Source organism: Phaenicophaeus curvirostris, chromosome 9, assembly GCF_032191515.1.
Source record: "Phaenicophaeus curvirostris isolate KB17595 chromosome 9, BPBGC_Pcur_1.0, whole genome shotgun sequence".
Lineage (NCBI taxonomy): Eukaryota > Metazoa > Chordata > Aves > Cuculiformes > Cuculidae > Phaenicophaeus > Phaenicophaeus curvirostris.
Window position 1 is genome coordinate 18274499 of NC_091400.1, and position 23970 is coordinate 18298468.

At 39.6% G+C, this 23970-nt stretch overlaps 1 protein-coding gene across 8 annotated transcripts in view; it reads left to right on the plus strand.

The window, feature by feature from the left end:
* Positions 1-23970, plus strand: part of MARCHF8 (membrane associated ring-CH-type finger 8) — an 85120-nt gene that overhangs the window by 24925 nt on the left and 36225 nt on the right. For 3 of the 8 annotated variants that reach the window (XM_069864279.1, XM_069864284.1, XM_069864283.1), the window contains exon 2: positions 13299-13365. The exons of 4 other annotated variants lie outside the window; for them this stretch is intronic. In XM_069864279.1, the coding sequence (XP_069720380.1) occupies positions 13299-13365 (67 nt within the window). Of the gene's footprint in view, positions 1-13298; positions 13366-14100; positions 14414-23970 lie in introns of those variants that run through there. One more of the 8 variants, XM_069864282.1, reaches the window with a different exon arrangement.

Consider the following 23970-nt stretch of genomic DNA (forward strand, 5'->3'; position numbering starts at 1 on the left):
CCTTTATTAAATTTTCTTTGTATAGAAACTGATTAACCATTGAAGATTTTTTTTTTGTCTGAGTATCCGTTAACTCCTCTGTGGGAAGCAAATGTGTCTGTTGCTGTACTGCTTATAGGCTTAGCCTCAAAGTGGGAGTTGCAAAGTCCTTGCTTGACAATTGAAGCCTTGGCTTTTACTTAGCATATTTTTCAATGTATCATAAAGCATTTCTCAGAAAAGCTGATGTCACATTTACCACTTTCTAAAAAGTAATTAGACAGTTTTTTGACAGAGCAGACAACCTGTGACAGGAGCACCCCTGAAGAGCTGTAGTGAAAATGCTTTTGTTTCTGCAGTCTGGAAGCAGGTAGGAATATTTCCCAGACCTCATCATTTGAGAGTATGCCAGATGACTGGCATAGTTGTAACATCCTTCCAAAATGTATCCCTGCAGCAACACTGTCATGTTGAGTATGGTATTTCCATGGCCGATTTCACTGTGAAAACGGACATTTTATTACATGTCTGTGTAGGAGCAAGTGTTCGAATGTACTCCCCCTCTGATTATCTTTAGCAGGTAACCTGTCTGGTGAGGAGCGCTAAGTAAGTAGGAAAAATGCTTGAGAAACAGCTTCAAGACATGCCTACCTGCAGGAGGAAGACCCCTCTGCTTTCCATACACTCCGTGACCACTGCATTCTGCAGCAGAGCTTTGGGCCGCTGCAGCAGAGCTTTGGGCCACCGCAGCAGAGGAGAAACCTCTTCCTTTTAAAAATTCAGCAAACATTATAAAAACTAACAGCAGTTGATACAGCTGCAGAGTTTTATGTAGTGATGCTTCAGAGAAGAAACCAAAAGTTTCAGGCTTTGTTGTTTGCTTTTAACCAAACTCATTTATATAAAAATCTCTGGTTTGATTTTGTCTTCTTATTGAGTGTGAACTCCTTGCTTTGGTGTCTCAAGATCAAAAACTTAGAGTTAATTATTATGATCTGTCACTCTTGTATGAACTTGAATTTTTAAACCACCTCTCTAATATTAACACAAATTGTCTAGCTTTCACTAGTAGTTCACTCAAACAAGCTGATAGTCATTCTTTGAAAAATATGATTTTCTAAAAGAAGTGCTAGAGCTATTTAATTATGTGATGGTCAGGTATGTTTTGGTGGTGATGGTTTGCAGGTCTGTTGATGCTACCAGTGTATGTTAATGTGCAATACCTTTCTATAAAGGGAGCCCTGGATCTGAGGTCGTTATTTTAGAGTTTTGTTTTTTTTTTCCTTTGCAAAAGCATGCTTGCTTGTTTGCTTTCTAATGAGAAGTATATTTCAGCCATGATAGCACAGTGAGCTGTATGTATGTGTATCGATTGGTGCAGAGAGCCCCTGAAGTGATTGCGGCTCCGCAAAGACACGCGTCAAGGCCCCTATCGTACTTTGCAGTGATTTTCATCATCCAGTGGCTATCCGGTTTCTTTAAAGTGATGCTGAAAACTGATTTTTAAAGTTATTTTTTATTAAAGGTAATTTCTGTAAATGAGACACCAGAAGTGTAAGGTTTTTCCTTTTGTAGGCTGTTGAGCATTGATGGATAGTGAGTGACTTTATTGGTTTGTTCTTTCAGGCAGATGCGTTTCTTTAGCTCATGAAATACTTAAAGTAGGTTGAGTTTTGGGTTATTTTGGGCTTTTTTTCGTTTTATTTAGGTTTTGGTTTTTTTTGGAGAGAGAGCAAAGATTAACAATTTTGCCAGGGAGGCATGCTGTGGTATGGTACCCTTTAAGTGCTTGAATTTCCAAGTTTTTAAAACTGTATCTAGCTTTCAAGTTGTTGATTTTGATGTTTATGCGAATAAGTAATATTGGCACATTTATAATTTTTTTCATACGCAGACTGCATCTGACTCCTTGTGGACATAACAGGTGGCTGTGTGGGCCAAGGAGAGGACTGTCCTCACATGTGCAGCATTTGACTTCCCCCCTGTGCTAAAATCACGCTGTGTGTCCACCGTGTTCAGTAAGGGTGCAGCATCTATGATATTCCTGCAGGCAGGAGTCTGGGACCATGGCAGTAAATGCTTTTGTACATCTATTATGTGTCTGCCAGTGTGCATGTTTAGCATAGATATTCATATACTCAGATTCCGTGAGCATGGAAACAGTTTTCAGTATAGTTCTAAGATGAGAATATTTTCAGTCATAAGCTTCTATATCGTATGATTAGCTTTTTCAGGGGCCTTACGATAAAAAATGGGATCTTCATCTAAATTTTTCCGTGTAACCTATTTAAGTCTATATCAGCTTGGATTTGGAGACATGGATTCCCAGTGTGCCTTACTGCCGTGAAGGATAATTGCATTTCCTCCTCTTAGGTGTTTATACCTTGGAAAGTCACTTCTCTAGATCTCACAGACAGAAGTATTTATGGCTATTTAACACTAAAAGTCGGTCAGAATTTTTTCTAACTCTCAAGTTAAATTCACTCTCTGTGTTAACTGGAACTAGTGTGTGGTTGCATTCATTTATTTAACTATATTGTACTTAATATTTCAATGAACCTTTGGGGTTTTTGAAGCAACTTCTGGCTCCATTTTATTTTTATAGTATATTCTAAACTGCATTAGGTGTGAAAAAGTACTTGCTGCTTGGTGTTCTTGAATTAGCTTATAGGTTGATATCTGTAGATCTTACCTGTTCTTGACTTACATACTTCCAGGATGAGATGAAACCTTAGAGAGATCTATGGTATCTTCCTGTAAAAACCAAAAGACTTCTTTTGCCTTTGCTTTCACCTTCAAATCCATTCTTCAAGGAAAAGAAGAAAAAAAGTGTGTATCTTGTGTTCCTTATTTAATGCCTCTTTAGCACATTGTTTGTGCCAAATGTTTTTCCTTTAGGTAGTATACTGTAACACTGGAGAGTATTTTGTCCAGCCTGCAGAGCTTTTCTCTTCATTGTGATTTGTTGTTGTTTTGTAACCCCTCTGTATCACATTCTTATTGCAAACAAACACAGAGATCATGTCAGTGGGGAAGAAAGTATCAGAACTATGTGTTTCACGCTAGTCTTCTAATTAATTCATTTTTCTAATTGTAGGCCTAAATTTTACTGAAGAAGTCGTATTCTAGGTTTACACTTCACTAGCAACTGTCTTCATGCAGGATTGTCTGTGCAAGTTATCCACAGCTTTAATAGACATTTTGATCTTTCCACAAAGGCAGCAGGTTTATGTTGCATGTCAGTTAATTTCAGTCATTGTTACTATATTTATGTAGGGTTGTTTGTAACCATACTGTTTGTCCCAGCCTTCCTGGACAACCTTCAGTACAGCCAGGAAGTGAGGCAACAGTATATAACCACATAATTAAATACTATCACCCACAGATACGCACTTAATTTATCCAGGAGATTTTCAACCACTCCAGGATGTATCAGCTTTCTTTCCCAACCTTTCAAGTTCATCAGTAGAAATTTGGAGTTAAGAAGTACATGATGCCTCCATGCAAGCTGGGATTATCTATTTACTGTGTGAGGCACTGAGTGGGAACCCCTGCTGAGAGTTCCTGCCTTTCTCCAATACCAGTGCCCAGCTGTGCGTGTGCCTCTCAACATCTTCTAGACCTGCCTCTCCAGCTTGCACACTGGCAGTCGCTGCTTTAACTGCTTTATACTTCAGTTCCTTTTTCTATACGATTATATCAAGCAGATTGTTCACTTCAGCTAATATGTGTAATGGTCTTCAGATTCACAGATGAACATACAAAGAGCAGTGGGTGACATTAGTAAATAGGAAACTTGCAGGACAGACAAGGTGGAGGAAGTGATTGAGAGTGTTATTCTTATTTAGGTGCACTTTTGAAACTATAACCTTGCATTTACAGCAGTGAACTAGTAGGTGTTGAGGGCTGAGCTGTAAATGCCACACAGCCATGAGGGTGGATAGAGACGTGACCTTAACTGGCAAGGACAGGCTAGGAGCCATTTCAGCAACAGATGTAGTAGGTATGAGCGTATCAGGAAATGAGAACCCGGAATAAATGCCAGAAACACCCTAGCACACCCGAGATCATGACTTCCGAGGAAGCCAATCAGTTGTCTGTAAGTCCTGTAATTGTGAGCAAAGCAAACCTGATTCATGAGGCTGGTGAAGACTTAAGTGCAGAAAGGTGAGGTTGTGTGCAGTAGAAGCATGTACACTGAAAGTCAGGCTTGGAATTTTTCCTTGAACTTATGTTAGTCATAGAAATCTTGTGCCACAAACTAGGTTATCTTTCTTCTGCTAATGGAACTTTGTATTAGTCATTTAATGAATTGACTAGTTTCTGTAGAACTGTCAAAAATGGACGTGAAAAGCTTGCCTATGTTCTACTGCAAATCTATGTGGAAGCAGGTTATTCTTTGAACAAGAATTTTCTGAGCCAATATGCTATCCTTTCTTCTGCATTTTGTCACTAGGAAAATTAGTTAGAAGAATGACATCTTGTGCTATCCCTTCTTATTTTCATGCTATTTTAGGACAGCTTTTCAGCTAGTACGAGGACTCACTTCAGCCGTGGCTACCGAGTTTGATCTGTTGTTGAGCGTCTCCCTTGCTGGTTTCGTGCTTCCCTGTGCAGAGGATGTTAACCTCTGTTTAAGAGAGAAAAAGAAGCTTGCTAGAAACAAGAGGCAGATCACCCCTTATCTTCTGGCATTTGGAAAGTGGTTATGTTGAATAGGAAGTTCCCATCATTGAGTACTGCCTTTCCAGGGCAGATACAAGAAGGCATGTCTGTAAGTCCTTTGAGGCCCTGCAGGAATACATGTTGCAAAAGAGAAGTTGTGTTCTATCACCTCTGCAGTGATTGGTGATGACAGATTTTACTGTACAGCCCATGGAAGTGATTTGTCTACAATACTTTTCTTTTTCTTTCCTTTCCTGTAGTATATTTTAAATTTCACAACCACATATTGATCAGAATTATGGATTGGCATCACATTCTTAAGAGAAATATGAAATTATCCCTTCCCTAGGATTTAGTGAGTACTCACTAACCAATTGATATCTGCTTTTCCTTTAAAGAGGTCATGGAAAAGCCTTTTAACACACTTTGGTCGCTTTTCCTGAATGGAAAGTTTCAGACTAGGAAATGTGTTAGTCAGCTCTGACTGGATGCACAAGCCCCATGTCAGTTGTCAAGTTTTTTCTGGCAGTCGTCTGCCTAATTATAGTAACTATTCTGAACCAGCGGATGCCAGCGGAGGTGGTTTCTGGATTGTTCAGTTTGAAATATCACCTTATGTTTCCCTCAGCAAGTGGCTTACATTGTACTTTTTTGCTTCAATTTTTATTTATAACAGCAAAAACGTTTGATTGATCCCAGAGAATAGGAGAGAGTTGTTTGCTGGGTTCCTCTCCACTCCCCTACCCCCTCCAGTCCTCTTTAGTTATGTTTACGTACAGACGGCTAAAAACATTATTTGGGTAAAGACTGTAGGACAGGCTTGTATGCAACTAAGTGAACCATTCACTAATTTTTGCATCTTAATTTCTCTGAGCTGGTTAATGTAAGAGCAGTTAAACAGCTTCATTCCGCATGAGATGCTGCAGTGTGACTTCCCCTTTGGCTGCCAACAAGCATCAGGCACTTCTAGAGACACTGGAGTTACTGAAACATCCACAGACAGAAATGTGGAAGTGACTCTTTTCCCTGGGAAAGTTACAGAACAAGTCCTCCTGGGGACTATCACAAGTAAAATGAAGCACACGATTAGGAAAAGCCAGCGTGGACAAATTGTGCTTAAGAAACCCGATAACCTTCTATGACAAAGTAACCTGCATCTAGATAAGCGGTGGGTGGGGAACTGGCTGTCTGGCTACACCCAGAGTGTGATGATGAATATCTCCTTTTCAACCTGGTAACCTGTCACAAGTAGGGGCACCAGGGATTAAGACTGGGTCCAGTGCTGTTTAACATCTTCATAAGCAATGATGGGAATGCTGAATGGTGGGATCAGCGGTACCCTGATGAAGTTTGCTGATGATACCAAACTTAATGGGGAAGTGGACATCTAGGAAGGGAGAGACACCCTGCAGGAAGGTCTGGATGGGCTGGAGGAGTGTAGTAGCAACAATGTTATGAAGCTCAACAATGAGGTTCAAAGTGCAAGGCCTCACACCTGGGAAAACATAATCCAGGAGTGCATCCTAGGCTGGGATCTATCCAGCTGAGGGGCAGCTTTGTGGAAAGGGAACTGTGGGTTCTGGTGGACAGCAAAGTCAGTAGGAGTGAACAGTGTGGAGTTACTCATGTGGGAACTCCAATTGGACACAAGAGAAAAATATTTCATAATCAGCCACTGGGATAGTCTCCCCAGGTAAAGTGGTGGACACTTCAGTGTTGGACGCTTTTAAGATTCCGATGGCCAAGATCTTGGGCCATTGCTGAGACAGGTTGGACCAGATGATCCAACCCAGTATTCTATGAGTCTGTGATTGATTCTATTATGTTGCTTCAAATTCCCAAGTAAAAAATCTGTATTGTCATGCAATGATGAAATTCATGCAGAAGAGGGAAAGACATGTTGGAGTACAGATTGAATTTTTTTGAAAGCAGATATTTTGTATGTAATTTTTTAATTTGCAAAGCGGTACATCGTTATGTAAAATAAATACATATTAATGTATTTCTAGGCACTAGAAATAAGAGGCTGCTTGTCCTTTATTGAACTGAAGTCAGCAGCATAAAAGCAGCACCTCCCACCCCCAACCCCTGTTCTGTCAGTCTGGTTTGAGAATGACTTGTTTTACTTTAATGACTCCTTTGAAGTCTGTGATATTAAAGACCAGCAGGGATGGCCACATCTGACTTGTAATCACCTGTGTAACAGGGGTAAGTAGATGCAATGTACATTGCATCCATAACTCATGGTATTTAGAAGAGGCACTTTAGCCTCCAGCCTTGACTTGAAGATGAAGGGTAAATCTTTTTTACTTGGTAGTTGTTTCCATGCCAGCCACCATCACAGTTTACAGAAGCCCCAACCAACTTTTTATTATTTCTGAGTTTTTTTTACTTCAGCACCTAGCTGCTTGTTTTCTCTGACTCTTCCTGCATTAACTGAAACACACTCTTGTGGATTATCAGTGTGTTAAAAACAATTTAGGTCAAATGAAAGTTAGGGAAAATTAATCTCTTACTTGCTATAGTGCAGGGATGAATGACTGATCTTATCCTCAAACCCTATTCAGGTTTTCATCTCCAGTTGTCACTTCACTGCGACTTCTGAAACCTTTTATTGTATTCCTGCTTTATAGGCTGAAGCCTGTATAACTCACAGTTACAGCCTGTATTGCTTTGATTTGGTGAAGATAAAATGCAGTTTGAGTACAGTTTTTTTCCCAAATCAATTTCAGATGCTCAGTGTCTGTGAAGTGGGTGTAAGACTCCTGATTTTGACCACACTGCTGAGCTTTGTGTCACTTCTAAATGTAACTGTGTAACTGGCAGCAACTTTCCTATTTATTTTTTTTTATTTAATTTCCAGATTATTATTGAAAATATTGACTAATGCCTGGTTTAACACTGATCTTGTGGAACCAGCAGGAACATCTTCGTTTGATTCTCTGTTGACAAGGCCAACTTCAGATCTGTCAGGAGTCAGGTCTTCACCATTTCATGTTTGTATCTGTATCAATTCCTCTGGTTTTAGGTGGAGAGATTTGGGAGAACAGGTAAAAGGGAATGCTCCACTGTATCAGACGTAGTGAAGGTAGGAGTTTGGTGAGCTAAACCAGACTAGTAGGGAAATGTTAATAGGAGATGATAGTCTGGAAAAAAAAATACAAATAGGGCAAACATGTCTGCAGCAAGACAGTGCTTTCTCTCAGTCACATCCTGAGCCCAGCTGGTCTGAGGGATGTTTCTTGCACGAGAGTTAGTGGGGAGAATTTCAGCAGTGGGTAAAGTGTCCATTTATTAGGGCTTTCTCTTGCAACATTTGTTCTGTGTGTTTTGGAGCCTGAATAAATAATGCCATTTTGAAAGATGCTTTCTAATGATTACCAGAATAAACTGACTGAAGCATGGGAGCTTGCAGTTTCCATGGGAAACCAGGGCTTTCCCATGAATGCAAGGTAGAAAGAGAGAACCTATATGGCTGGGTTTAGTAGTCCCCCTGAGAGCTTTGGTTCCCACTGTATCATGTCTATACCATGGTGTTTTGTTCTGTCTTTTCCCCTTATCATCTCTAAACCTGTGTTTCCTTTTGAATGTAGATGCAGTAAAGAGCACTGCTGTTGCTTCTTAGGTTTATGAGCATTTTGAACTTCTCCCAGTCTCACACAGAGTAGAACTGGTGGCAGCTGCTTATCTCCTGAGAGCTTTCCCAGTTCTAGCCTCTGCCCACCCCTGCTGCTCTGCCTACACACTGCCGGTAATCCTCCTGCTGCCCCCTTGAGATATCAGGAATATGTATTGAACGTGCTAGACATCATCTCTGGATCCAAATCTTTGCTTTCAGGAGTTCTGATATCTCTGTCTAAATGTTTTAGCAACTTGGTTGGTTTCAGTCTGAGGTTTGCAACACAAGCCCACCTGGAAAGTGGCTAGCAGGTCACTAATCAGACCTGGAGTTCCTTAAAGACTTGTCTCCCTACCTCTGTTGGTACAGCTGCTCATTGAAAGGAACTGCTTTAAAAGTGCCATTCCCCAGTACCTCGTCCTGCAAAACTCAGATGTGTTTCCTCTAGCCTTCTCTGGAGCGCACCCTCGCTATTTATCCTCTTCCAGCAAATGTCTGCTGCAGTCTCTCTGTTCACACATCCATAACTGGCAATTCAACAACAGGCTCTGGTGCCCCTGCATCGTCTGTCCCCAAGGATGATGTAGGAGTAACCACCTGGAACACAATAAGCAGATCATTGGACCTGACTTCTGTCTAGCTACCTAGAGTAAACCTAGCCAAGGTGCACACAAGTCTCAGTGGATTACAGAGTGAAGGAAGGCAGATGAGATCAGTCCATTTTTATGGCCCTGCCATTTTTCTCTTCAGTCATTAAGACAAATAACTGCAAATTCTGAGGTTCTGGTTTATAGCCAGAGTTTTTGGGGGTGTTTAATCAAAGCCCCCCATGTATGTTGCATCACTTTTGCTGAGTTTTTGTTGTGCACTGTTCAGGTGTATTTTAGTTGTTACAAGTTTTGAATCTGATCTTTTTTTTTAGGGGGGCAGGTGGGGAGGTGGGACAGGGGTCAAGGAGTGGGTAGGTGGAGGAACTTTTGAGGAAGCTCTTACAGTTCCCTTTTGTTACAGAGTTCTGTTTTTCTTAGAGATTTCTCAAATGTGTATGAAAGTTCCTGCAACCATAGTTTTGCTAGGGAGAACTTGTATGCAATCCAGTGTTCTGAACTTGGCTGTATTTTCTGAGGCCAAAAAGCAGAAGAAAAAGCCAGAACTGTATGTGTGGGGGAAATAAAACCATTTAGGAAGCTCAATATGCCCCCTAGTTGCTTGGCCTCTTTCTCTTCATGTTCAGTCACCCCATTTTCTCTAGTCTGAAGTGCTTTTATGGATCTGGCTTGTTGTTTTTTACCTTCAATCAGTCTCTTACTGCTTTTTTGTAAACATTCTTCAGGCCATATTGTTACACACCACTCTTGTTTTGCAGGTGCATTATTGACACCCACAGTACTTGGGTAAGCACTATTATGTAATTTTGCAGCAGTGTGAATTTACTATTGCAGTGACAAGTATTTGAATTAGGCACAGGCAGCAGCCAAAAGTTCACTCCTACCCTCAGTCTCTCTGTGTAATGCATGGGATGTTATGTGGTGTTTGTCAGTGCCTTTGGAGTTAGGCCTGGGAAATGTGTCGGGTGTTCCTAGGCAGTACCAACTAAGAAGGTCACAAACAAGGTGATACGGCACATAGAAACTTGGGACAGAATATAAGAAGCTAAAAATGTGAGATAAATTGTCCCTGGATCATGACCAACCTTTCCTAGCCTGTGGCCAGTGAGGATAGTAAGTGCTCATCCCACTGAGACTGTATCTGCTGCTTAGACATGGTGCAGAGAAATGACCCGCTTTGCTATCATTATCTTTCTGATAAGGTGATAACTAATCTTTTTGCACCACAGGTTTTCTTCAGAATAGTTGGAGGCTTTTTCCCACCCAAACATCAAAGAAGTTATGATTGGCAGCTTAGAAATTTGCGTAAGGCCTGAAAGGAGGATTTATAGGAAATGAGCAGATGGTATACTAGAGAATTTCCCCAGGAGGTTGCAGTTATTTAAAAATGGGAGAAATTAAATAGACTGTATGAAATTTGACTGTAAAATTAATTGGCCAGCCAGTAGCTAAACATTTAATCAAAATGTTTCGGTTTGGTCCCTAGCATAAGCACATAATGCAGTGATGTGTCTGTGAGCTGATGCCACACACATTGTTTCAAGTTTCACCTAATAGGTATGCATGAATGAAAGATGTTTTTGCAATGCGCAGTTCTTGCTGTGGCTAGGCCTCTCCTGCATCTTTTCCTTTCGCAGTGACATCATGATTTTTCTGGTATGCAGGAGAATGCTACAAGATGCTGTTAATTTTAAATGAAATATAAAGCTATTCAGCAGAACTCCTTTAATTTTTAAACTGCTCTTTTTAGCCTCATGAGCATAAAATTAAAGTATTGGTTAAATTCTAATATTTGATTAAATAATCAGATATTTACTATTTAAGGAAAAAAACCCCAAATGGCTTTATTTTGGAGTTGCAATACACAATGTTACAAATGCAATGTTAACCCTAAGTACTCAGATACTATATCAATTAAACTCCTGTGAACTCATGCCAGTTTGGAGTTGTTCCCTATGTGGCTTTAGACTTTGAATATCCATGTTTGCAATGTTGGATTTTTTTCCTGAAGCTGTGATACAGAGAAATTGGGGGATTTGTATATGGCCAGATGTTTTTAAATGAATAATCAGATTTTTATTGCAAGCCCCATCATTTCAGATGCTGAGGTTTTAAGTAATGCGAACTTTGTGTGCTATGTTAAATGAAAAGATGGATTCAGAAACTGAGCTCATCATTATAGAAAGTTAGGAAAACACTTTTTTTAATTATTATTATTATTTAAATCCATAAATCCCTTTCTCAAGGATACTTGAGAAAGTAGGTGGGCTTAAATTCTCTTATGTTTTACATTGAATACCCAACAGAGAGAATGGCCTGAAATGGCAGCATTTAATTACTCTCATGCTTATCTCTCTGTGTTCAGGTTTGCTTTTCCCAGAAACTTCTTCATACACCTGGTGTCATGGGAGTCATCCTGTGGGCCATGTGCAGGCACAGTTCTGTTGAGAGTCCAGCTGTGTAACAGTGGTGCAGACTGGAATTAAAGCAGATTTCTCTTCCAGCTTGCTCTGTTTGCATAATTCTTCAGATTGACAGTAACACACCAACTGAATTTAGAAACTACCCTTCAGAACCTTTGACCTAACCTCCTGAAGTACTGAAGAGGAAGAGGGTAAATATCCAAAGGGCAAATTTAAATTCTTAACTGAGCCTAGGTATGTTTTTCCCTATATACAGAGCTTTACAAATATGTGTTTGTGGCAGATTTCCACCTGCTCCTCAGCAATTAATTTCCATTAGCCTTAGAGTTAGAGCCTCTGTTGAAAAAAAAACAAAAAACCAAAAAAAGCCAAAACACTCTCAGAATTTAAATCCAGCTTCCAAATGTTAAAGAATATATCTGGAGAGTGAATTCATGGCAGTGCTGTTGCCCAGGTTAAGCTAAGACTGAAATGTTTAAGGTGCTTGTTTTCGCTAGTCCCGTCTGAACCAAAACCAGGCACCACTCCAGGGGTGTGCAAGAGTCTGCAAGGCTGACATGGAGAGGGAAGATTATTTTGGTGTTTAACCATAGGTCATCTGACATGAAAATAACTGACAGATGAGTTTTAAACCCTGCTGTTGATAGGGTTGATCTTGCAGCTTATTATTTACTATTTGCTGGTGTTTCTGAGATTAGGTTGGTTGTATAGAAATGAACATAAAACACCTTGTTTGTGTCAAGTGTGTTGCAGTCTAAATGATTAATTTCAGATGTTTAATCTGCTGCTGTTTATAGTGTAGAATCTGAGCATGCCATGTGATTGTTTCCTCCCACAAGTAGTAGTCCTTTTGGCTTCCTTTGCCAAAACACATCTCTTCATATGGTAGTCCGGCATCTGCCACACCCAGCCGAATTGCCTACCTTGTAGTTCATAGCGTACAAGGCTGGGTTTAGGCAGGGCCCTGCCCTCTCACTTTGAGCAGCACTGCTAATTCTCCGAAAGCTTCTTGTTTCCAGTTTTTGAAATCATGATGGAGGAACTGGAAGGAAACATTAAGGCCTTGGATTTTAAACGTTAAACACCTTTACATCCTTGTGGTTAATCCATAGGATATTGATAAGTGAAGTATTTCCGTATCCTGTGTTATATATCTGATAATGTTTGTGTGTTTCATTTTTGTATCTGACTTCTCCTTTTTAAAAACGAATATTCAGCCTAGAGGGAGAATGAAAGGGGGAGTTATGCAGAGTGCTCAGGGTACTGGAGCAGCTGTAGTGGATGAGACAAAAGGTCTTTCTAGCTCAGGGGCTTGTGCTGACCGTGAGTGAGAGAGAATATGAGAAAGTATGTACAGAGTGGTTCTGGCCACAAGAGTCGTGCTCTGCAATTTTGTGGTAAAACTAAATTTTGAATAGGGTGCAGTTGTCTGAAAATCTCAGTTGAAAAGTGGATATGGCAGAGAACTGATGAAGGTGAAAAGATAGAGTTGGTCTGAAAAAAAGTGCAGCTGAAGGGAAGGGAAATCCTCTCCTCTGTCTTGTGGCGTGTATAGCATTCCCAGGGTCAGAGGGTGTCTCAGGGAAAGCATGAAATAACTGCAACTCTCTGAGTAATGTCATCTGGAGAGTCCTAAGGTTAGCTTTGATCCTTGCAGGAGGATCTTCCTTAGCAGAGGTGAAAGAGGAGTCCTTTGAAAGTAAAAACCAGCCAGGACTCAGAACTAAGTGACTCTGTGTTGAATATCCTTTTCTCTTTGGTCCCTCACAGTTGTCTTCACCTTTTATCTCTTTTTTTTTTTTCTTTTTTTCTTTTTTTTTCCAAGTCACTTGGAGTAGAAAGCAGGGACTATCTCTTGAGTTTTGATGTGGCCTGAGAAATCTGACCTCAGAGAAGTTTAGAAAGTTATGTTATGCTCAAACTGAAGAGTCACAGTTCAGTATTTAAGAAGCTGCATACACTCTCTGGCTGTAAATGATACATTAAGCCTCATTTCCTTTACAGGAAACTAAGGGCATGTGAAAGCCTTGTCAGTTGTGTTTGGACAGCAGTGTCGCTTGGATTGCAGCAGGTAACTGATAGAGAGATGCCAAATAATTTGTTGTGTATCTAACAACGAAATCAAAGCAAAACAGTTCTGAGAAATAGAACAGACTGTAAGCAGTGTATATTGACATTTGCCTATTGCAATAATTGTACTTGCAAATAAAGTCCTTGCAAGTTCGTCCTGTGTTTGTTCAGTCTTTAGAAGAAATCTGAAACTAAGTAATTTTTGTAGTTACCTTGCAAAGTTGTACTGATATAGCAGAATTTATTACTCAAGGGAAGAAGCATGTGAATTGATCCCTCATATTCTTCCAGTCGCTAAGTTCTCCTAAGCAATCTCTTTTTCTCTGTAAACAGTCAACTGAACTTGCCAGCTACAGCAAGCATTTTTCCACCTTCTTTGTGCTGTATTGTTTTCTGGTCTGTCACGTTCTTTGTCTTCAGTGTTCATCTTTATACAGCTTCTCTTGCATCACATTCCCTAAGAATAAGAAAAAAATAATTACTAAGCAACAGAATTCACTAGCATTCTGCAGTCTAGAAATACAGCTCTGTGCTTATAATGCTTTATTTGACTTTTAGCTGCATGGGGTTTTTTATCTTTAAAAAAAAGTCACTAGGTCTATTGGTTTGACTAATTAGTACAGGAAAGAAAATGGATCTGGGAGGGGCATGCTCTTTGGACATTGAGAGAATTGTCATGCTTCATAGCACAAAAACTGCTAGGGATTGCTTTTGAGAAAGAGGGAGAGATGGACATCAGCTGCTGCAAGGAATGAAACTGTTCATAGGAGCTCTCATGCATTATTCATCACAAGCTCTTTTCACTGGGATCAGCTGGAGGAAGTAGTTAGTCCAGTTTGAGCTACCCTAGTATTATATTTAGGGGGCTTAAACAAGCCCAGGCAAGTACGGCACTAACTCTTTCTCATCATGTGCAGGCAAATGTAGGGCAGTCAGCAGCTCTGCTTACACAGCTCCATCTCTTTAGTCTGGATAACGGGAGTCATGCAACCACAGGAAACTACACTGAGGATATGTATGTGCATTTGTGCTGAAAAATGAAGCTTCAGGTAGGAGAATGCTTCGTCAGCTGAGTATCTTGGCTTACAGTTCATTATGGGGATACTCTTAAGCCCTGCAAAGTAAATATGTACATTTGAGTAGCCTGTCAGGAGAGGCTGCTGTAGAGGCTCCTCATTATGAGTGCTACATGAATGATTCCTTTTAGTGTAATACTTTGTTACATTCTAATTGTGAAGCTGCTGTTTGGGCTTTTTTTAAAGTACCTTTTGTTCATTCATACTAATAACCTTCTGAAGGTGCTGGGGATTAAAAGACGGCTTGCTGGGTTGGAAAATTTTTTGGTTGTTTTTATTTAAGCTAGCATTTCAATTATATTGGTATCAACACTTTTATTTAAGGGGTGGTAACCATAAAAAATGTGTTAAAACATAGCTGGGTGTGATAAGCCTTAAGCCCCAATTGTGTCCTTTCAGCATGCATTCATCTGAATGGCCACAGTATTTATTACTTTTTTAAAAAAAATTCTGAATAAAGATGCTTGTAAATTGGGGCTTCCGCTCTCAAAAGCTTGTTTGTATTTTATAATATTTTCAGCTGTTCTAAAAGAAATTATATTCCTTCTCTGTACAAGCTTTGTATATTTAGATCATCGGGGCTCGAGCACCACTATTAGTTCAGTTTTAGACAAAGAAGGGGATTTTGTAAAACCTTATGGAACAATAACAAAGGGTCTTTTCTTGTGTTCTGTGAACATTATTTACTCGGTAGTGTGTGGATTTGTGCATATATGAAACAGGAAGAATTACAAACATGTAATCTCATTTGGCAAGAATGTTCAAATGTTATTTGTTTTGTGTGTCTTAAGTATGAATGCTGCTTCTGGCTATTAACTGCACTGCTGCTCCTGTGTGTCCTGCCTGCCTGCCTTCCCTGGCTGGGGGGTTGTTTCTGTTTGGGGGGGGGAGGCCGGGGGGAGGGATTTTTCATCTATCTATGTATTTATTTCCGTGGGCTGTTAAAACCCCCAAACTTAAAAGTGCCAAGCATCAAGCGTCTCTGCTAGACAACTAGGATGAAATGGTGCTTTGCTGTGCAGACAAGTTGTTTTCTTTTCAAAACGGTAGCTTTTAAGTCCAATCCAGGCTTTAGTAAATAAGCATTACTGGTGGAAGCAGAAATTGTCAGCTTTATCTAAAATCCCCTGGGAGGAGATTAATGATCACGTGCTTTTGGTGAAGCTCAAATGTATGCTGTCTGCCAGTATGTTGTCTTCCAAGATGCCTTGATCACCTAAATAGAATTTACACATATACAAGAATACAATACTTAGTGACATTTCTTTTTTCTTATTGTTAATAATTGGGATTGACAATATTTTGTCACACACATTATCAGCCTGTGGCTTTGGGGTTGGTGGGGGACACATGGGTACTTCTTGGAGTTCTAAATAACTTGAAATGGTGACTTTAAAAGCTCATTTTGACTTCATATGTTAAAGTTCTTCCAATTTGCCTGTGGTATACACAGCGAGAATTGATTTGCTACTTGAATTTTGCTTCAGTATTTGTTGTGAGATAGAGAAGATACTCTTACAACATAAGATCCTCATTTCGTGGAAGTTCGCTAGCAGGATTCTTTATCTGATTTTATTAGACTTGTGAGTTCCCATGCATTCAGTTACTTGATTGAAGTCAGTGGAATTAGGAGATGGATTTGGGATTATGTGATTTAAACTTTAAGTTTGTTTGGTTTTTTAAATCAGTATTAAAGTGTATTTTACTGCTTCACTACTCAGCTACACCTGGATTTGTGTTGTGTTGTCTAGTCATCAGGGTATAGGGAAGGAAGAGTTACTTCTGCACTTGTTTGTTTACTGTGCCGGGCTGATGTATTGATAGTTTAAAATGAAGTTTTATAAAAGCATCTCTCTATTGTTCTTTTTCAACTATGCCCATGCTTATTGGCACAGAGAAGACTCAAGCACTTACATTCATCTCTGGCTTAAACCAATTTGGGCCCAGAAAAGACTGTCGTCTTTGATGTTCCATCTGAAACTGCTCAGGCTTATGCCCATGCTTCAGAAATTCCTCAAAATTCTTCTCCAGCTGAGGTTGAGGGACCTGGATGGACTACAACTCTGTGGAACATAAAATCTCACTCTTGGAGAGTTTTATTCTGATGTTTATATTTTTTAATTGAGACATTAATAATCATTATAAAATAAGGAGCTTTCATGTGTCTGTGAAATGTTCTGGATCAAAAGTTCCCAAAGACTTACTCCGTTATCCAAGAGTGAGGAAGGTGTTTGGACTGAACGGAGCACTTCAGGCATTACTTGCAGATGAAGTAAGATGAGAGTTTCCACTGAACAAAAGAAACCTAGCTAATGAATAAGGGAGCACACAAATCCAATTTGGTTATTTTTCTGTAGATCACTGTGAAGAACTGGAATTGGACCAGAGCAGGAAATACCTTCGAGTATCAAAATTTCTCTTAGGAAAATAATAGTGTTGAAATTTTCTTGTTCATTCTCCCATGGCAAAGATGGAAGAATTCAGAGGAAAGTGAGCATAGCCAGAGTGGCAGTCCTTAAAAGAACTTTTTTATATTCAGTAATTTTTTTTAAACTCCGTTTAAATTTCATTTCCTCTTTAAAATGTCTGTAGTAAAATTTCCGATCCTCAGTCACAAAGTGTTTGGCATCTGACTTGGAATATGAATTCAATCAATTAGTAATATTGCTAGTTTGCACTTTTTTGTATGTGGGTGCAAATAAAAATATAGGTTTATTTTGTTAAATGGCTGTAAAAATAATAGGGCCTGGGCTTTGCATGTGGAGATCTCTAGAGCAAATTCAGCTACTAACTGAAAATGAAATAGCTTCCCCACCCTGCTGTGCCAAAAACATTAGCCTGAAAAAAATGTCTCAGTAGGAGGGTAACACAGTCTAAAGGTATATCAGAGGATGAGAGGTTAATAGGAGAAGTCAGGGATGCAGACTTAACAGATATACTAATTTAATAGAAAATTTGCCGTTTCTGTGTGAGCGCGTTTCCTTATTAAACTAAGGTTGGTTTCACTGGGGTGTCACAGTAGAGCTATCTGACAGTATGCTACTCTCTAAAGGTTAAACCCTTCCAGATATTCCTTTGGAATTCCTGCAGCAAAGCGAAGCTCTTACTATGGTCCTTGCCTACCCCACTTCCAGGTTTTGGTGACATTTAGAATCTCTGGGCTTTATAGCAAGGCTTCACTTAATGTCGCTTTGGAGAACAGGTACTTTTGCTCTTCAAGCATCTCTTTTTTTCATGGTGTGTGCCAGTGGCACAGAAGACCTCACGTTATATCCTGTTTTACTAGGTGGTAGGTATTGTAGATCTGTAGGAAAAAAGACACCTTTCATCTCAAAACTTTCAGTGCAAAAAAGTGAGTGTACATGGCAAGAAAAAATTTTGCCCTGCTCTAGGTTTGCCCCAATTCCTCTTGTTTAAGTTTCCTATTAAATAATATGTACAATTATTGTAATTCTCAGAGCTTTGATGTGTTGATTTCTAGAGCGGTGTCCATGGATTTTAACTGTACCTGTGAAAGGCAGCCTGGCTTTAACTAGCATTGGTGATTCTGATTAGCACAATTTGTCATTTCTTCGTGTGAATTACTCAACTTTATGGCCACACTTCTCTCTAAATGTGCTCCCATGGCTTTCAGTAAGGGTGTCTGGTAGTAACTTTTTGGAGGATGTTGCAAATTGCTGAAGCTTTTGTGATAGGAGTGGTTTGACAGAATTGTCTATGTCATATGCAATGTGGTCACAATTGTTACAGCCATACCTTCTGTGTTTGTTAGTAATGCTTTGCATGCCACATAGACTCTTTCACTCTGAGCCATATCAAAGGACTACAAAGGTTTTGGAAGAGCAGGAGTCCTATCAGCGACAATGGAAATGAGTCATCCTCAGTGGGGAAACCCTACCACTGCATGATAATGTTAGAGTGTTTTGAGAAGGCGAAAAATAGGCAATTGTCAATAGCCAATTCAGTCAGAGCTATAGAGCAGAGCTAACCTTTGCTAAGTTACTATTACACTAAGTTGCTGAGAATAACAAGACACATGTGCACACAAAACCCCCCAGACTTTCTCTTTTTTAATTCTTCTGCCTGGATCTTTAAGAATCATACATTTGTAAAGAACAGAGAGCGTTTCAGATTATGTTGTTCATCCCACCTCTTCTTCTTTTTGATGTCTGTGGCTTGCACTCCTTCCCTTTCATGTCTCTTCTTGTGATGTGTTTTTGACATCAGGATTTAATTTTCGTTAAGTATTGTTTCTTCTGCTTATGTTGTTTTCCCTTACAGATTCTTTCCACTTGTTCCTAAATGTTTTTTGTATGGTTGCATTTGGTAAAAATGCTCTTGTAATGTGTCTTGGAATCCTTATGTTTCTTTGTTAGAAAAACCCTTTCTCATCTGTCTTCTATACATGGATGAAAGACAAGACTGTGATTAGGGATTTTCCTGGTGCTACTTTACTACCTTGACTTCAGGATCACCAGATAACTAGGGTTGCTAGATGTATTTATTTGGTGTCTGTTACAGGCATGTGGGAACTTTCCATGGCTTAAACTGAATTCATCAAGAACAGCCAAGCAATCAATGCCTTTGCCAGTCATCTTAGAAATGAGGCTTTACTCAAATTGGCTGAAGAAAAGTAGGTCTCTCAAGACCTATGTTGTAAAGTTCCTCTACCTCTTTTAGGAACAAAACCTGTGAGGTTCATGTCACCTTCTACCTTGCTGAAGTGATGTATCTTCTCACAAGAGCAGTTTTGCAGTGAGTTTGAAGGAGGTCACTGTAGTCTCCCCCGGTGTGGTTTTACAAGCTCTGTAATGTCTGACTGGGAGCTGCCCTCCTTGAAATGTGTTAAAATACCCTTGCCCTGAACTTTGTCTTCTGCCTCTTAGTGAATAATTTTTCATTCATTTGAATTAAGTAAATTAATGTGCTTTCTTTATGAAACTAGCCATGAGGAAGTTGGAAGGGCTCAACACAATCCTTTTATCTTGCGGCTGGACAGAGCATATCCTCAGATGCTGTTTCTTCCAAGTTCTCGTTCTGTTATCTGCAGACACCAGAAGGGTAAAGCTGTCCAGAAGTTCCTGAAGACAGCACATGCTCCAAAGAGCTTATTGTCTCAGGGAAGGTGAGGTAATGTAGAAAAGCACTGGGAGAAGGTGATTTCTCCATTTCTTCAGTTAAGCAATTCAGAGCTGAAAGACAGCATGGATTATTATCCACCACTACCTCCAAACACACATCTGCCCTTCATCTCATTCCTTGTTTCTGCATTTTGCCTTGTGGCAAAGGACAAAATGATATCAGTGTATTGGCTAGGTGATAACCTCAACCAGCCTTACCTTTCTGAATGGCAGCCTCGTTTGGGGAAAAAAAAAGCCATGTATTTTAGTCCCAGTAAAGAAAAAAACCCAACCAAACAAAAAACCAAAATTGTCATCACCATCCCCACCACCACTGCCAAAAAAAAAAGTATGTTATTCTTCTTCCTGAGATGTAGCGCTTTCACTACCAGTGTTAGATTTTGCTTTTGATATGCTGAGATGTTTATGTTAAAAGAAATGGTAATCTTGTGATCTCTGGATTCAGCATGGAAGTACCATAGCCTTGCATCTGTCCTGCATATTACCGAAAGAAAAGTTATGAAGATAGAGATTTCTTTTATTTTTTTTGAATCTTATTTGAATTTGGTTTGTTTCATTTTGGTTTGTTTTTTATTTTAAACTACTGCTTGAAATGTGTATTTTTAAGATTTTCTTCCTGTCTCTTGCAGTTACTAGGCAATGTTGCTCTCTTATTTTTATCGTTTATTTTGGTGTACTCAGCCTCTGTGACTGGGAGTGTGCATACTCATTTTACGAATTTTAAGCTAATTTCATGATTTTGAAACTTGAGTTGTGGGGTTTTTTGCATATCAGAGGTTGATGAAACTGAATTGTAGATGTTTAAAAAGTGGTGAACAGTTTGGCTTCCGAGTACTAGAGACAGTAGTGCTTCAGTGGCAATGTGGTGACTCGAATTTTCTATTTTTTTTCTTTCCCAGTATAAGTGAATCTGAAGGCCTTCAATAATAGAAATTGGCCGTTCAAAAGAGAAGGTGGTGCTGAGATAGCAGGAGAGTGTTGGGAAGAGGGAGAAATGTCTTTAAAATGTTATTCCAGGGCCTGGCTTCTGCACCTCCTGTTGTGCAACTGGGCTGCTGTTAGCATGGGGGTTTGTGTTTCTCTTGTTTGGGGATTTTTTTTTCTTTCTAATTTAATGTCAAGTTCTCAGCTTAGCCTAGCGTAACAGGAAGCAATCTCAAACCCAACCAATTTAAGCTCCCTTATATTGACCTTGACGGTTGGTTGTTCTCCATAGTGAGACATTTTGTGGTTACTACATAGTTATTTCTTTCCCTTTATATTAAGTTAATAGTTTTCTTTGACTAGCTTTTGCCATTCCATCTGGTTTCTGTTAATGGCTAATTTTGTTGTTGTTTCTTGTCATCAGTTGCTCTCTGGCTAATGGAAAATTAGCGTTTTATGACTCATTGGGGTGCTTATTTTATCTCGATTGGCAGTCATTAGGACTTTGAAATGTAACAACACTCTTCCCCAAGGATGTATTTTTCTGTCTCAAAGGGGTCAGTTTAGTTTGAAGAACCAGATGCAATACCTTAGGCTATTTTGAGGCACCAGCTCTGCTTTGAAATTCAGGCTGGGCCATCGTGGTTAGAGTAATAATCCCTATATTTTCTCTCTCTGTTAATTTTTTACCACTGTGGTCTTCCTGAGAGCACTGACTGTGCGTTGCTGTCCCTAAAAATATCTCTCGTTTCAAGTCAAATTACTCTCCTGATTTCTCTTGGCTTTCCATTTCCCAGGTTGCAGTCAGGGGTCACAGTTGACTTAGCAATTGTCTGTCCTGTAGTCTGTTGTAGTTATTACAGATGGACAGAAGCTCTTAAATTAAGAAACTATAAGTCTACCTGCAGTCAATGTCCCTGAAATAACGTTGTGTAATGGGAAAGCTTGGGAGCTCCTGGTTTCAAAAGAGCAATGTTTTATAACTGCCCTGGTTGTTTTTCATCAACCTTAAAATAATGAACTTCGGTGACAAGTTATTGTTACTGTACTCCATCATTGCCACATCAACATTTTATCTGAATGGCTTGCCCCTGCTTGACCAGCTGTTACAGGCTGCCTGTATATTTCAACTGGAAGCATTTTCACTATGAAATTACTTTTTATCATTTTTTTTCTTGTGGCTGTATGGATAAGAGAGCTCAAAACCTGAACTGTACTTTGTTGGTTCATCATTTACCACAATACCTGTACTCAGATGGTAAGCACACTGTAGACTAGCAAAAGAAAAACTAAAAAAGATGTCTCTGTCCCTAAAGCTCATTTTGATTAGAAGACTTGATACTGGGTGGGTGAGGCAGGGAGGTTTGTGTAGGCATAAGTGGCTTTTGCACCATGGGTTTTTGTGGTATACCTGTGACATTTAAACAAATTGCAACCCTATCCAAGCTCTTAATTATGCATTAGGCATTTTGTCTTCTGCCAAAAACCAAATGCTGTGTTAAATGTAAAGGGGAGTTGAAGAGTGGTGCTAGGACCAAACAATTTCTAAGTAAGGTAGCTTTAACCTACACAGCGTGCTATGAAAATAAGAGGACATCCATCCTCCTAATAAACTCTAAGCATTTGTCCTCTTCTATACCATCTGTAGATAGGAGCCAGTTTTCCCTGTCAGCACTTTTCAGAGGTGATCTCTGACTTTCTGCCCTATTGTTTTCGTATGAACTTTGTGAAAGGTTTAGTGTCCAAAGCCACAAAGGTCTGACTACAGACAGTGAAACTCCTGGTTCCCAAGCTCTGGCTCAGTGGTCATTCTAACTTTTTCTTTTCTTCTTTGATGCTGTCTGTGTTACAAGTGAAATTAACTACCTTGTCATTAAAATTCAGATAGCTGTTGCAGGACTTCTCTTTTGAGAGGGTTTAGTTTACTGTAGCCCTTGGGATTCAGTCCTGTCCAGTGCAGATTTTTTCCATTAAATGAAACCAAAATGTAATTTTTAGGGTTGTGGTATTTTTTTTTTTTAAATATGTGTATATATGTGTGTGTGTATTTTAATGCATTTGCATAAATTTGCCTGGCAGCTTTTACTCAGTACCCCATTATCCACCCTTAGTGTCTATTGTCAGGTTGCTGTTGTCATCTTTAAATTTTCTTGTATTGGGTTATAAGCTTTTGGAGGAAATTCTAACCTTTTGCTATGTGTTCTAATGCTTAGCAGCAAATGTCCCTGATCATGAATTTTCCTGTTTCTTGGAAGCATCGGTTGAATTTGGCACAGTTTTCTGCTTTCTAAATTACATCCAGATAGGATGTTTCAGTTGTGTGAGGCCCTCCGGCGTTTGTTAGCGAGTTGAACTCCACATCTTTCAGGGAATAAGACTACCGCTTCTGTAAGTATTTGTTAGAAGAGCATATTTAACTGGAAGCCAAATCTACTGCCCCACCTTTGATGAGTGTTAGCTAGCAGAAAAATAAAATTCTGCGAGATTTAAAAATAATTGTTGTCCTTTTTTCTGAAGTTTACAGGAGTTCCCTTTTGTACCCAGGATTAGATCTTATGAGGATGGCTATACTTCTGTCCATTCTAGTTTCTTGATACGGAAATCACCCTGCTTTATATAGCATCCCAACATACTTTTCTTGAGCTGAATTAGAAAACTATTTCCAGATTGTTTTTCAGTGGCGATAGGGAATGAAACAGAGAAAGACAGTATGGATAATAACAGACAGGAGAAAGATCTGGTTCATATGGGAAGAGCAGCAGTTAAGAAGAATCAAAGGTGATAAAAAGCACAAGGAGACAAATGCATGTGTGGCATGAGTTAAGATGGTGCTGAGACAGTGGAGGTGGCTGAAAATGCAGTTGATGTGGTCACTGGTTCATGTGCTGCTCTGCTCATTGCAACATTCTACTGCTGAGGGGTGCAAAGCAGTGCTTGCTTACAGGCGATGTTTACACGTGGGCTATGCTGTTTTTCACCCTGTCACTCTGGGAAGCAGCCTCTCTCATGTAATCCCCTTAAGCCTTTAGTCTCACACCAAAACATGTCCCTCCTGAAATGTAATCCTCTTACCTCGGTTCCACCGCTATGTTCCAGTTATGAGCTTGGGAGCTTGGGCAGCAGAGTTTCTGCACATGTCAAAGGTTGGAAGAATTTTAATATCAAAGTACCAAGATGAGGAGTCCCGACACAACTGTTGTCCAAAATATTGTTTCTTAATCTTGAATTCCAAGATCCCAACAACTCCCAGTATCTTAAATCCCAACATTTTTTGAAAATCATTAAGATTCTTTATGTTGTTGTACCTCACTTGAAACAAACAAACAAACAAAATTAGGTATCTGTGATCGTTAATTTATAGTTTGTATTACTATCAGTTTGCTTGTCTCTGTACATGGGAATGAGGGCATTGTGGAGCGCTTTCTGAATTCTCATGGACCACGATGCTTTGAGATTTAAAATCCA